Source organism: Hyaena hyaena, unplaced genomic scaffold, assembly GCF_003009895.1.
Source record: "Hyaena hyaena isolate Hyena2069 unplaced genomic scaffold, ASM300989v1 scaffold_266, whole genome shotgun sequence".
In the NCBI taxonomy this organism is placed as follows: Eukaryota; Metazoa; Chordata; class Mammalia; order Carnivora; family Hyaenidae; genus Hyaena; species Hyaena hyaena.
Window position 1 is genome coordinate 2,127,642 of NW_024080900.1, and position 13,916 is coordinate 2,141,557.

The 13,916-nt window shown below is 40.5% G+C and overlaps 1 protein-coding gene across 1 annotated transcript in view; it reads left to right on the plus strand.

Annotated features, from left to right (window-relative positions):
• The window catches only part of AGBL1 (ATP/GTP binding protein like 1), a 492,407-nt gene that overhangs the window by 378,512 nt on the left and 99,979 nt on the right, over positions 1-13,916 (plus strand). The window contains exon 21 of the mRNA XM_039245764.1: positions 7,287-7,463. Coding sequence (XP_039101695.1) covers positions 7,287-7,463 — 177 coding nt within the window. The remainder of the gene's footprint in view (positions 1-7,286; positions 7,464-13,916) is intronic.

The window sequence follows — 13,916 nt, forward strand, 5'->3', positions numbered from 1 at the left end:
AAATATCCATTTGCAATAGTTTCCAAAATATTAAGTCAATTAGAAATAAATTAAACAGGGACGTCTGGGTTCCTCAGTCCATTAGGCATTTGACTCTTGATTTTGCCTCACATCATGATCTCACTGTTGATGAGTTTGAGCCCTGCATCGGGCTCTGTGCTGACAGCGTGGAACCCTCTTGGGATTCTCTCTCTCCCCCTCTCACTACCTCTCCCCCTCTTCCCCCATCTCTCAAAAATAAATAGATAAACTTTAAAAAAAAAAAAGAAAGAAATTAAACAAGTGCATTATGTGTGCACTGAAAACCACAAAACCTTGTTGAGAGGAATTAGAGGTGACCTGAACAAATGGAGAAATGTACCACATTCATTGATTGGAAAACTCAGTGAACTTGAGATGGCAACTCTCCCCAAATTTTTCTATATTGTCAGTACATTTCCTATGAAAATCTCAGGAGGCTTATTGGTTGATATTGAGAAGCTAATCTTATGATTTATGTGGTAATACAAAAGAGCCTGAATAGTCAAAGAAACTTTAAAAGAGAAGAATAAAGTTAAGGATTTACTTTATATGATTTGAAGACTTTAAATTTCAAAACTATAAAGCTACAGTCATCATAAATGTCTGGTACTGTCATAAGAATAGATCTATAGATCAATAGAATAGAGGGAAAAGAAATACACACCAAAATACTCAGGCATTTGTGGTCAACTGATTTTTTGCAAAGTTGCCAAAGCAATTCAGTACAGCAGAGAGGAAACAAACAGAGCTGAAACAAATGGGTAGCCACAAGGCAAAATATGAATTTAGGTATTTACTTAACACCATACACAAAATGTACCTTAAAATAGATCATAAACCTAAATGTAAGGACTAAACTGTAAAACTTACAGAATGCAACCTACTAGAAAATCTTTGTACTTTGCTTTGATTAGTCAGAGCTATCTTAGGTAGGACCCCACATAACACAAACTATAAAAGAGAAGATTGATAAACTGAACTTTGTCAAACTTAAAAATATTTGCAAATCACGTATCTGATAACAGATATATATCTAGTACGTGTAAGTTTTTACAAGTCAATAAGAAGTAAATAAACACATAAAAGGCAAAGGTTGTGATTGAGCATGTCAATAAAGACCATGTATACATGTTTAATATTAACAATATCATCATTCATCAGGTATTGCAAATTAAAGCCAAAATGGGATATCTCCACATAATCACTAGAATGGTTACAATTTAAAAAGACTAGAAATATCAAGTGTTGGAGAAAGCATGTTTAAAACCTAGAATCCTCACTTATTATTGGTGGAAATGTAAAATGGCGTGACCATTTGGAAAACACTTTGAGAGTTTCTTCAAAGTGAAACACACTTTTAAAGCACAGCATTAATGCCATTCCTCTGTATCCACCCAAGAGAAGTGAAAACATGTGTCCACAAAAAAGACTTGTATGTGAATGCTCATAGAAGTATAATTACACTATATCCCCAAACTGGTAACAATGCAAACATGTCTGCCAACTTGTGAATGGGTACCCAGAACACGGAATCTTCATACACACTATATTCATACAATGGAAACTTATCCACCAATGAAAAGGGACAAAGTACTGATGCATGCAATAACATAAACTTAAAAAAGGAAGTCAGAGGGGTGCCTGGGTGGCTTAGTCGGTTAAGCGTCCAACTTTCGCTTAGGTCATGATCTCGCGGTTCGTGGGTTCTAGCCCCGCGTCGAGCTCTGTGCTGACTGCCAGCTCAGAGCCTGGCGCCTGTTTCAGTCTGTGACTCCCTCTCTCTCTGACCCCCCCCTGCTCATGCTGTCTCTCTCTCTCCTAGAAATAAATAAAACATTAAAAAAAAAAAAAAAAAAAGGACGTCAGAAACAAATACAAAATGTATGGTTTAATTAAATGAAATTTCTTAAAAAGCAAAAATTATAGAGTTAAAAAGCAGATCACGGGTTGCTTAGGACTGACTGGAAGTGAGCATGAAAGACATGTTTGTACGGTGATAAAAGTGTTCCCAAACTGAACTGTGGTGAGAACTATATACATTTCCTACAGTTGCCTGGGTGGTTCAGTGGTTAAACGTCCAACTTCGGTTCAGGTCATGGTCTTGGCAGTCTGTGAGTGCCAGCCCCGCATCGGGCTCTGTGCTGACAGCTCAGAACCTAAAGCCTGCCTCCAATTCTGTCTCTCTCTTTCTCTCTGCCCTTCCCCTGTGTCGCTCTGTCTCTCCCTCTCTCAAAAATAAGTAAACATTAAAAAAACTATATACATTTCCTAAAAATCATCAAACTGTTCACTTACCTCAATAAAGCTGATATACATATTTTTAAAAGTAAACATTTACTGGGGTGCCTGGGTGGCTCAGTCGGTTGAGTGTCCAAATTCAGCTCAGGTCATGTTCTTGCGGTCAGTGAGTTCGAGCCCAACATTGGGCTCTGTGCTGACAGCTCCGAGCTTGGAGCCTGCTTCAAATCCTGTCTCCCTCTCTCTCTGGCCCTCCCCCACTCATGCTCTGTCTCTCTCACTTTCAGAAATGAACAAATGTTAAAGAAAAAGTAAACATTTATTGATTATCTACCTAATGTGCCAAGCACTGTACTAGGTATTTATGTAACAAAGCTGAGCAAAGCGTGACTTCTACCAAATAATAGTTGGGAGAGAGGCAGATTATCAGAAACTTAAAAGTACAGAATAATAAGTACAAAAAAGAGAATATTAGGAGGTACCACAGAAAGGATTGATTAACTCTATTGATGCAGAGTTGAGTAGATGATCCTAGCTGGCTTTAGACCAGTTTTTGAGGGGCAAATATGATGAGCAGTGTTAAAAGATGTTCCCTGCAAAAATATCATGAATGATTTCTAGTTTGATTTTGGGGTTTCTGAATAGCTCAGTCGGTTAAGTGTCTGACTCATGATTTCAGTTCAGGTCATGGTCTCACGGTTTGTGAGATTGAGCCCCATGTCAGGCTCTGTGCTATCAGTGTGGAGCCTGCTTGGGATTCTCTCTCTCCCTCTCTCTCTCTGCCCCTCTCCTGCTTATGTTCTCCCTTTCTTTCTCTCAAAATAAATAAAATTTAAAAAACATAGAGTGGTATGAATTACGTGATAATTAAAACTTGAGCCTTAAGGAATTTTAACTGCCTATTGTAGATCACAGTGAACTGAGATGTGGATTGAAATTAGTTCTTTGGCAGCCCTGACTGAAAACTATCTCCTGCTAGTGACATTTCCTGCCATTGATCTTCCTCATAAATTTCCAGTTGTGAGAGTGGCATAAATAACAACTGTGGGTACTACTTCCACAGTAGCGAGCATGTGCCAGGCACTGTTCAAAGCACCCCATATACATTCATTCATTTAATCTTCGCAACAACTGTGTCTTCTAGAATGGTGTGCAGCAATGGAATACGCTTAACCAGTGTTTGTGAAGTGAATAGGTACTTTTAATAGCACCCCATTTCATATATGAGGAAGGGGAGAAGCAGAGATGAGGTAAAATGTCTAAAGGTCATATAGTTAGCAAGAGCTGGGATTAGGACCCAGGTGATCCAGCACCAGAGCACACCTCGGATACTGACCTTGGTGGTCTTTTTTTTTTTTTTTAATTTTTTAACATTTTATTTATTTCTGAGAGAGAGAGAGAGCGTGAACAGGGGAGGGTCAGAGAGCGAGGGAGATACAGAATCTGAAGCAGGCTCCAAGCTCTGAGCTGGCTGTCAGCACAGAGCCCAGTGCAGGGCTCGAACCCACAAACCGTGAGATCATGACCTGAGCTGAAGTCGGACACTCAACCGACTGAGCCACCCAGGCATCCCCCTCGGTGATCTTTTAAAGCGTGGCTTCTATGAGACACAAACAAAACTCTGAGTCAAACTACTCTGCAGAATGAAGAGGGAGTAAGTCCTTTTTGGGCACTTGGTAAGTGGGGATTATCTAAGTTAAGTGAAATATATAAGGTAAAAGAGAGGTTTTAAAAGATTTTTTTTTCCACCTTGGGAGTATGAATATTAAGCAGAGTGACCCTTCCTCTCTTCTCAACCTCTAAAGAGCACAGTAACAACACTGTATGTTTACTGAGGGTTCTGGTCACTTTCCCGCCTCCCTAAAGGTAGGGGTTATTCTTACCCCTCCTCCTTCTGTGATGACAAACATGAAGGTTAGCAGAATTAAATGACCTTCTCCAGGTCAAACCATGTAGTGTGATCCAACATTCATACTTTTGACTCCTGGTCCTGGCCATGCCCTTGCCACATGCTTAATTCAGAGAAAAGAGAAGACTTGTGAGTTCTGTGGAGTTGATCATGGGGAATTGGCGCCCCAGAGAGGGTTTCTCCCTGGAAATGAGCTGTCTGATGGGTTCATAGTCAGTGTGTCTTTGAAAGTTCTATCTTTTGTGAATTTGGGAAACCAGGCAGGGCTCGGAAGAATCAGCAGAAAGCAGGTGAATTGAAATGCAGCTCAGGCTTTTACAGTGTGCCTCAAAGCCAGAATTAATGATTCAGGACCAGCCCGTCCCCCATCTGCTGAGGTGCTCTGGACCCAGCTACTCCAGGACAAATGGGATTCAGTACCTCCAGGGATGCAAAAGACTCATTCTCAGGGCTGCTGCTTGTCTAGTCTTTCAGTCCCCGCTAGGTTTGTGTTGAGACCATGCTAAATGCCAGCTCCTGGGCCACGCTGTGCATGTATATTACGTCATTCATTCCTGGTATTCCTTTACATGCCCATGGAATTATAATACCTGTTGAAGAAGTTCTGTTCTGCAATGGTTACACTAAGCTCACGTGATCTGAATTAGAACATTTGGGTTGACATTCTGGATTTGTCCTAACTCTGTGACCACCAAAAAGTTACTTGTCCAGCCTCTCTATTAGGAGATAGTAATAGAACTTAAGTCAAAGGCTTGTGATGATCGACCTAATGCATGTAATATACATAGCAAGTGTTCAATGAAAAGGCAGCTATTATAATTTTCAAGTTTTGGAAACCAAGACAAAGTTTAAGGGCACAGAGCAAGTGGTAAAGAAAGAGTTCCATGTCCCAAGTCTTTTTCCGTCCCTGGGAGCATCCCAGCAGGGCTCCACTGGCTCAGTTCATATGCAGCCTTCATCTATGTCTTAATTCATTTACAAAACAAAACGAAGACAATCTCCAAATACTAAAGCTATAATTATCTTCATTTCTCACTCTGACATAAATCAATTTGTGTGAGATCAAAAGGAAAATAGAATCAGGACTTTATTATCAATGCCATAGTAGTTTTGGAGCCCATTATGTAATGGGTAAACTCTTGCTGTGGATACGTAAGAGACAAATTCCAATTGCACCTTGTAAATTCCGTATTCTCCAGGCTCCAACAAAGGGATCATAGCTTATAAAGCTTTCTGAGATACACGCCACTAAATGGAATGTGTGGTCATTTGGGTAGGCGCTATATGAGCTCAGAAAATCAGGTTCACTTAAGTAAGAAAAGAGAGATTATTTAAATTATATCCAATTAACCTTCCTATAACAAGGTAAAACATTGATAAATTAAAACTATTTTCAAATATTTTCAATCACTTTAATTGTTACATGTATAACATAAATGTTTTATGTAATATGTATTACATAAAAAACATAAAACAAATTGTCTACTAGTATTCAAATAATAGTGTGTGTGTGTGTGTGTGTGTGTGTGTGTGCGCGCGCGCGCGCGCAGTCCCCTAAGGGTCTGTACTAGCAGATCCTATTTATTTTGGCAAATAATTACGGAGTACCCTCTATGAGCCGCACAGCTTCAAGTGCAGAGATTTTCCTGTGAACAAGACACAGACTTGTCCTTATAGAACTTCTAGGCTGCAGAAGAGAAAGAAAATAAACAGCTAATTACATGAACATTAATTTTACTGTGATTGCAATGAACACTTTGAAGGAGAAAAAAATGAGGTGAAGGAATCACTGGGAGAGAGGGACAAGTGTGGATAGATGAAATCAATTAGGAGACAATTGTAGAAACTCAAGTGAGGACATTAGTAACTCATTTCCCTTGTTCAAATGATGCTGTGGGTCTATGGGCTATGTGGGAACGTAAAGATCATACCAAATTATATGAATAATTATGTTAACATACACATACATTATAGGTAATTTATAATATAATTAATACTTGTATTAATCTTTATATTAATGTAATTAAATAATGTTAAGCATGAGGACAGTAAGAACCCAGGGATATTAAGAGATTTTCTCAGTGTTCTAGAAATTAACAAAATTACATTTCTTTAGAAATACTCCTAATTCGTATTCTCATTCTGTCCCTCTGCCTTCTCCCCACAATTTGTCCAAAAGCCTGAAGTTTTACTGTTTGTTATCTAGTTTGCATAATTTTGTATTATGTACTGGTTTGTGCATATTCTGTCAGCAGGGAAGTATAGAGCACTTCTTGTTAATGACATAAAACTTGGGACTATCTAGGTATTTCTGCTAACCCAAGGACATGGTGTGCTATGAACTCTTGAGTCATCATCCTTGAAGGGGGAGGTCTGGTGACTTGAAGCCCCCTTCCTGTCAATCAGAGTGACAAGGATTCACAGATACTTTCTAAACATAGATTAAGTGGTCTCACCTAAAGCTTTTCTATCCCAAGAAAAGGTGGGATATAAGAATCCAGAGAAGATGGATTTTTTTTATGAGTTTTATAACTGGTCCAGCCTCAGATTTATGAGATTAACAAGATGGGACTAGAGAGTTGAGTTCGTACTCTTTTAGGAAACTTTATATGTGACCCTCAATGATCATCAATGACTTGTGCATCTGAGATAAGTCAACAGTCCTTAGCTAGACTCTTGGAGCTAGAAAACCATGAGACTGAGTGGAGTCACCCTCTCAGTTTCAGTCCCTATGAAATATGTGTCTTTCCATGGAGCTCAACACAGCGATGTGTGAGGCAGAATGTATGTGTGTGCAATATCGATCCACAGTGATGGAGAAACATGGAACTGGAAGATGGTGGTCTTTCGAGTAGGCCAGAGTGACATTTGGATCCCATTCCAGCCACTTTGTAGTTAGACTTAAGCTGCTGCTTTCTACCTTGTCTAAGTCTCAGATTCCTCATTTAAAAGCAAAAAACAACAAACCCTTGATATCCATTTCTTAGGGTTGATAGAAGATTTGAAGTAGCGTATATTAAATGTTTGATATACTGAGATGCTTAATAAATGTTGAGACATTATTTTTTTATGATAGTATCCCTAATTCATCATGATTTTATTTTATTTTTTATTGTAGACTCTTCCCAAAATCCTTGATAAGCTAGCTCCGGCATTCACGATGAGCAGCTGCAGTTTTCTCGTGGAGAAATCCCGAGCCTCCACAGCCCGGGTGGTGGTGTGGAGAGAGATGGGGGTGTCCAGAAGCTACACCATGGAGAGCAGCTACTGTGGCTGCAACCAGGGGCCCTATCAGGTATGTGAGGCTTGGGCATATGCATGCTTTCTGTCCAGCAGCAATATACTGTGATGGGCGGGAGGTGGGGGAAGGCTATTAAAGGCCCCTCAGTTCTTCTTCCTTTCCTGAACATGGAAGAAGTCTCCAGGTAGTCTGGCCTTGCTATCTCATCTTGCAGAACTAATCAATGACTGCCTTCACTGCCACACAACCTGTGTTTATCCTGGAAGCAATTTGTACGTGCCTATTGACCTGGTTTCTCAATCATGTGCCCTGGCCAGCAGGTGGCAGGGGGCCTCCCTCAGACATGCACCCCCAACTTTTATGGAACCTCGGCCTGGCCCTGTTATATCCATGGGAATCTCTTGTTATTTTTTGCACAACTCAACTGGTCCCCCTTGCATCATAAAGGGTGTAGTTTGGTGCATAGATATTGCCCTTTACCTCTGTGTATTGTGTGCTTCTATCTTATGTGCTTATCTAAATGTGCTCAATAGGGATGAATTAGAGCTCAGGATTGTGTATCTATAGATAGCTGTGAATCTAGGTGTCACACCAGCAGCCCTTTGTTGGCCTGCTATCACCAGAGCACATAGAAGTGTGTTTATGATGTGTGTCTCCCTACCATGAGTGGATCTGGGGCTCATGCTCCAGTGTCAAGGGAGAGGCTTGTATAGACCACATTCTTTCTACAGCTGTATTAACTACATGAGCAGCTGGGTAGCTGCTAAAGCAGGCTGTTTTAGTTGATCTTCCTCCTCCATCCCCAGCCCCACCCCCACTAGAGGAACATAAATAAGGGATGTTATGACAATGCCATGGTAAGAGATCTTTTAAATTTGTTAGGCAGCTGGACAGTCTTCCATTCAACCCCAAGGATACCTGGACCTTACTAACATTAAAGCTCATTGTGTTGGCTTTGATATTCTCCTGGAACAGCCAGGAAGCACTTGGCACCTACGTGGTCCTGTGCTTGTGGAAATCTGTTAGCTATCAGAGAGGACAGGGAGTGGCAGGTAATGAGTATTACCTAACTTCCCACCTGGCCAAAGACATTTTTTTTTCTGAAAGAAGACTACTGAACCACCTGTTCTGATCTGTGAATTCTGTTAAATAGCCAACCAGTCCAACCAGTTCAGTTATTGAATAAATTATTGTTCTGTTATTGACTTAATAAATTATTAGGTTGAATTAATCCAGTTTACCCAAATTAATGTCAATGTAGAATAAGAAGAGTGAGATCATTGGAGGGGCATAGGATTAGGCATCAAAGGATCTCACTTTTCCACTTAGCAGTGCTGCAAGCTACATACCTTTACAAACCTGTGTATGTTTCATATATCAAATGTCAATATTCATAAGGATTCCTTTTCTCTCTACTGTACAAGAGTTTTGTAAGGGCCAAAAGAGAATGCAGATATGATTGTACTTGAAGGTTTTATCATCAGGAATATGTTCAGTCCCTTGGCATTCAAAGCCTATATGACTGGGAAAAATAAGCCTGGAATGTTGTTGACTCTAAGGCCTTATGGATATAGACTTGTATCCCTCTGGCTGTGTGCCCCTTGAAGAATAGGGGCCAGACACTTGTTTAAACAACAACTCCATGCATCCTTCACAGATCTATTGGAGTGGTGACTTTCATTGACTTTGTTTCTCCAAGCAGCAATTCAGGCTAACAGCTTCCAGTCAGATAAGTATCACTGTCATTCACGATAAATCAACTAGAAACTCAAAGTCCTCTGGAGTTGCTGTTTGAAAACTAGATGACTCAGAGATTCAGGCCTCCACCAACACTCCATCTTCTGTGTAACAAACCCAGGGGCTGTTACAAATGACACCAAATGACAGAGACTTGCCCAATGGGATGGCTTTCACATACCAGCTCAGCATTTGCTCTGTGAAATTGTCTACGTGGCCTTTGCATGAGATCTTTGTAAGAAAGAATGGAGAAGGAATTGGCTAGAGGAAGGCGTAATGGTGCCAGACTGGGTTTTGCTTTAACAATCCCATCCTCTATATGAAACACCTCTCCGAATGGATTGGTTTTCTCCTTCCCTTTGTTTTTCTGTCCTTACAAACACTGTTGAGTAACTGAGCAGAATTGCAGACAGCGAGTAAGAGGATGATGAATAATTTTACAAAGGGGTGGGGGCACCCCAGGGGAAGGAAGCCAGCCCAGAGTTGGGTGTTTTGGAGATTTTTGATTGAGGTATATAATGCAGTCTATGAGCTATAAAGCAGTATAAGCAGTATAGAAATTTCCATCCTGAACATATTGCAAATGATTTTTTGTACATTGAGAAGCTTGGTCCCAGTTGAATCCTGAGGTTATTATTCTAAGGTCATCTTTCCATTTTTTGTTTAGCATTACCATTTATCCAAAAGATGGAGGATACTTAAATACACCCATGAGGGGCATTCCTTCCTTCCTTCATAAGAATATAAATATTTTTGCAGTTTCTCTGGTTAATGCAGCTTTAAAGTAGTTCCAATCATTTCTCCCCCAGCACACTAAGTACCTGATTTGTTAGTATTGAAATGAAATATCATTTCTTACAATGACATTTATGTTGGAACTGCATTAAAGAACATAAGCTATTACCTTCAAATAATTATTATTAATATGATATTTTCTCTTCTATTTTCCAATCTATAGTTGGCTAATTTAAAAAAAAAGAATCATCTTGCTTTTGTTTTTTTAGAATATAGGTTATATAGTTAGATCTCACCCACTGAGAGATTTACTTTATCTATTAGGGACTGGTCCAAAGCTATTGAGACTATGGAGAGGAAAAGCCAGAATGGAATCAGGCATCCTCTCGGGTTTCATGTTTTAGAGGCATCCAGTGTATGTGGATAACTGTGTACTTCACACCAAGTGTTTGCAACCTGGGGTCACATACACGGTGTGTTTGCACAAAGACATGTGACTGGGCCCCATTGGCTACTTGTGACTTAGGACAGTGTGAGCATTGCCACCCAAGCAGGCTGTCCACATGCCCTTTGGCAATGCTGCTGACTTGTGGGCAAAATGGGTCTACGAGAAAGGACAGAGTGATGACCTGAGGTCTGAAGAGTAACCCAACTGATATTTGAATCTCCTACCTATGCACTGTGTCCTATGGACCATTCAGCAATCCATTTGCTCTACCACCAACAGAGAGATTTTTCAGTGACCCAAACCTATTCAAGTCACGGTGTTGCCCATAATCCTTTGTTGTGTCCAGAGCAATGCCAGCTCGTTATCATGCCGGGTAAGGCCTTGTACAGCCTCATTCATTTGTGTAGTGATCAATACTTTGTTTAGCATAGAATACATTGTGAATATGTGTGATGATTGGCAAATGAATGGATAAATAAGTGAACAAATGGATGGTGATTTCATGTAGAGTCAGATGATTATCCTCTCTGTCCATAGATCACTAGAAAAAGAGAAAGAATTGCCACGGTCCAAATGTGACTAGAAGCCAATTTCAAATGGAGATTTTAATTTTTTTTTATTTTTTAAAGTTTAGTTAATTGAGAGAGGGAGAGAGATGAGCAGAGAGAGAGAATTCCAAGCAGGCTCCATGCTATCACCCCAGAGCCTGATGCAGGGCTTGATCCCAAGAACAATGAGATCATGACGTGAGCCAAAATCAAGAGCTGGACACTCAACCAACTGAACCATCTAGGCATTCTCCAAATGGAGATTTTTAGAGTAATGGAAAATGTATGGTGGGAGACAGAAATGTGTAAGAATGCAATGTTGAGACCTCTTGGATCACTATATACATGATTTGAGAGCACCTAAGGAGATTCTAGTCCAGGTACACTCTCACATGGCCACGTTCTAATAACAAATGTTGATTCAATGGAAGGACTTCCACTAGTATACAGCAGAGATGCTGCAGTGCACCTGCCAGATCCCTTTTCAGACCAAGGTGCTCATTTTCCCAGCTGCTCACAGCTGTGTTCATCACCAGATATTGTCTGCAGCTGATAGAATAGCCTTGACCAAAGCTTCTGCTCCTTTGTGTGAGCAGCTTGCATCTAATAATTGGTCTAAGTGTGGGTACAAAGGTCTGGCCTCCAAGCCCCAGTTGGGAACACTCCAAAGGGCCATTCCAACTCCATAACTCTCTGTAGGATTGGCCGGGGCCTCTGTCACAATTGCACTGTGATTCAGCTTCCTCCTCTGCCCACTTCTGCTTTTTTCACCACTCATAAGTGTTGTGCTGGTGAGTGCTCCCCAAAAGTCCTTCTGCAAAGCAACTTACTACTGTGTTTCAAAAAAGCAGAGATAAGGAAACATAGACATTGCAACTAAGTGCTTGGCTATTGAAGAGGGCTTGAGAGGGATGAACTTCATCTAAGAAATTAAGTCATCTCATGTGGCTTGCAGGGCTCCCAGGGCCCTCTGTGCCCTTAGCTGTTTAGGGATGTAACCCCACACAGAACTGGAGACCACAGCTCAGTGCAGGCCCTCTTGCACTGCTGTTCTACGGGCATTGTGGTCTACTGCATGTATTAGTTTTCTGTGGCTGTCATCCCAAATCTCCATAAACTTGGTGGCTTAAAACCATAAATTTATTCTTGCACAGCGTTGGGGACTAGAAGCCTGAAATCAAGGTGAGCTAACAGTACTCTCTATGTCCTTTCCAAAGCTCCAGAGGAGAATTTGTCCCATGCCTTTCTCTCAGCTTCTGTTGTTTCTTGGCTCATAGACCTATCACTCCAATCTCTGCCTTTATCATTGAATGGCCTTCTCCAATTGTATGCCTCTGTCTCGGTATTATCTTTCCCTCACTTAAATTATTTATTATTTTTGTTTATTTCTTATTGAATTATGGTTGATATACAATGTTCTACTAATGTCAGCTGTACGATATAGTGATTCAACAACTTATACATTATTGGTCTCTCCTTTTAAGGACACCAGTCATATTGGATGTAGGGTCCAGCATACTCTAGTATGATCAGACATCTTAACTCATTACACCTGTAACAACCCTATTTCCAAATCAGGTCACATTCTATGGTTCTGAGAAGGACAGGAATTTTGGGAGGATGGCATTCAACCTAGTACACTGGGTCAGGCAAGGAGGTACAGAATATACGGATCCAAGAACCAAAAAGAAGTTTTTATTTCTGTCTTCATATCTCCATGCTGTGAAGCTCCAAACAAATTATAGACACTCTTGATTTCACTGAACCCCCTGATCAGAAAAATAAGACGTTTCAGATTTTCTTGGAACATCTTGGAAGACCAGTTTGAGGGGCATTCCATGTATGATGAATGCTGGTTAGTGCTGCTTGAGGATTATAATATATAGTAGCCTAAAGAAGTGATAATGGTAATAAACACACTTACTCTTGGTCAAGACTTTTTCATATATTAGATTATCCCATCTTTGCTACCATGTGACAAAATACTACAAAATTGGTTTTATTATCATTAGCATCATCGTCATTATTTTCCAAATAGAGACACTCAGAGAGGTTAAGTAACTTGCTCAATGTCACACACGTAGCTAGTATGTTTTAGAATCACGGTTTGAACCCTGGCAGGTCAGGCACTGTATTCTTTGCTTTTACTCCCATACCTTTTGCTTAGTAGGAAATCATTGGTGAAAATAACCCTGGGTTTCAGAAACAGGAGAACCAGCTTCTGCTTTGGGCTGTCACTAAATAGATCCGCAGCAACACGTTTCTCATTTATAATAGGAAAATGTATTTAGAACTGAGAATTGGGCATGCTCTCTTCAAAAATCATGCTTGAAAAAGGTTGCCTTCGCTAGGTATCTAAAGAGCTTCTGGATCACCTAGATCAGGGTGACCTCTCTTAATTCTGAAACCCCCCAAAATCTTCTGTGGCACCTTCTGAGTATATGCAATTTTCTAGGGACAAAGTATTCTGCTTTCAGCACCAGTTAGCTAATTGTCAGGAGATCTTGTTCTACCCTTCACATCCCTCGATCTTACCCTGAGCTGTTTTCTTTCTTTATCTTTCCAGAGTAGACAAAGAGGAATTGGAGGGTACAATACCTAGGTGGTGGTAGCATTCTCTGAGGCAGGGAAAATGGGGAGAACACAGCTAGTCTTCAGTAAAACATCACCTTAAGTTCATATTAGTCAACCTCCTGTGTTGGTTTCCATACTCACTTCACTTCCTGGTGACTCCTCTCCTTTTCCTATTTTTCCCAATAGGGAAAGATTGCTCTCAACAGCTCATTGAGTCTTTATTTGGGGACACCTCTCTTTCCCCAAGTGTTCTAAGCCACAGAGTTGCCTCTCTACCAGGTTCTACATAAATTCTCTCTCTCACATGTGTGTATATAACACATATGTACACAGTTGTATGCACATCCATACCAGCAGTTCTGAATGATGGCTTCATATGGAAGGCGTAGTTTATTGTGTAGTGTAGGCACTTGTATCAGAGTTCTAAGGAGAGCTCTGCATTTAGCAGCCATGACCTTGAGACAG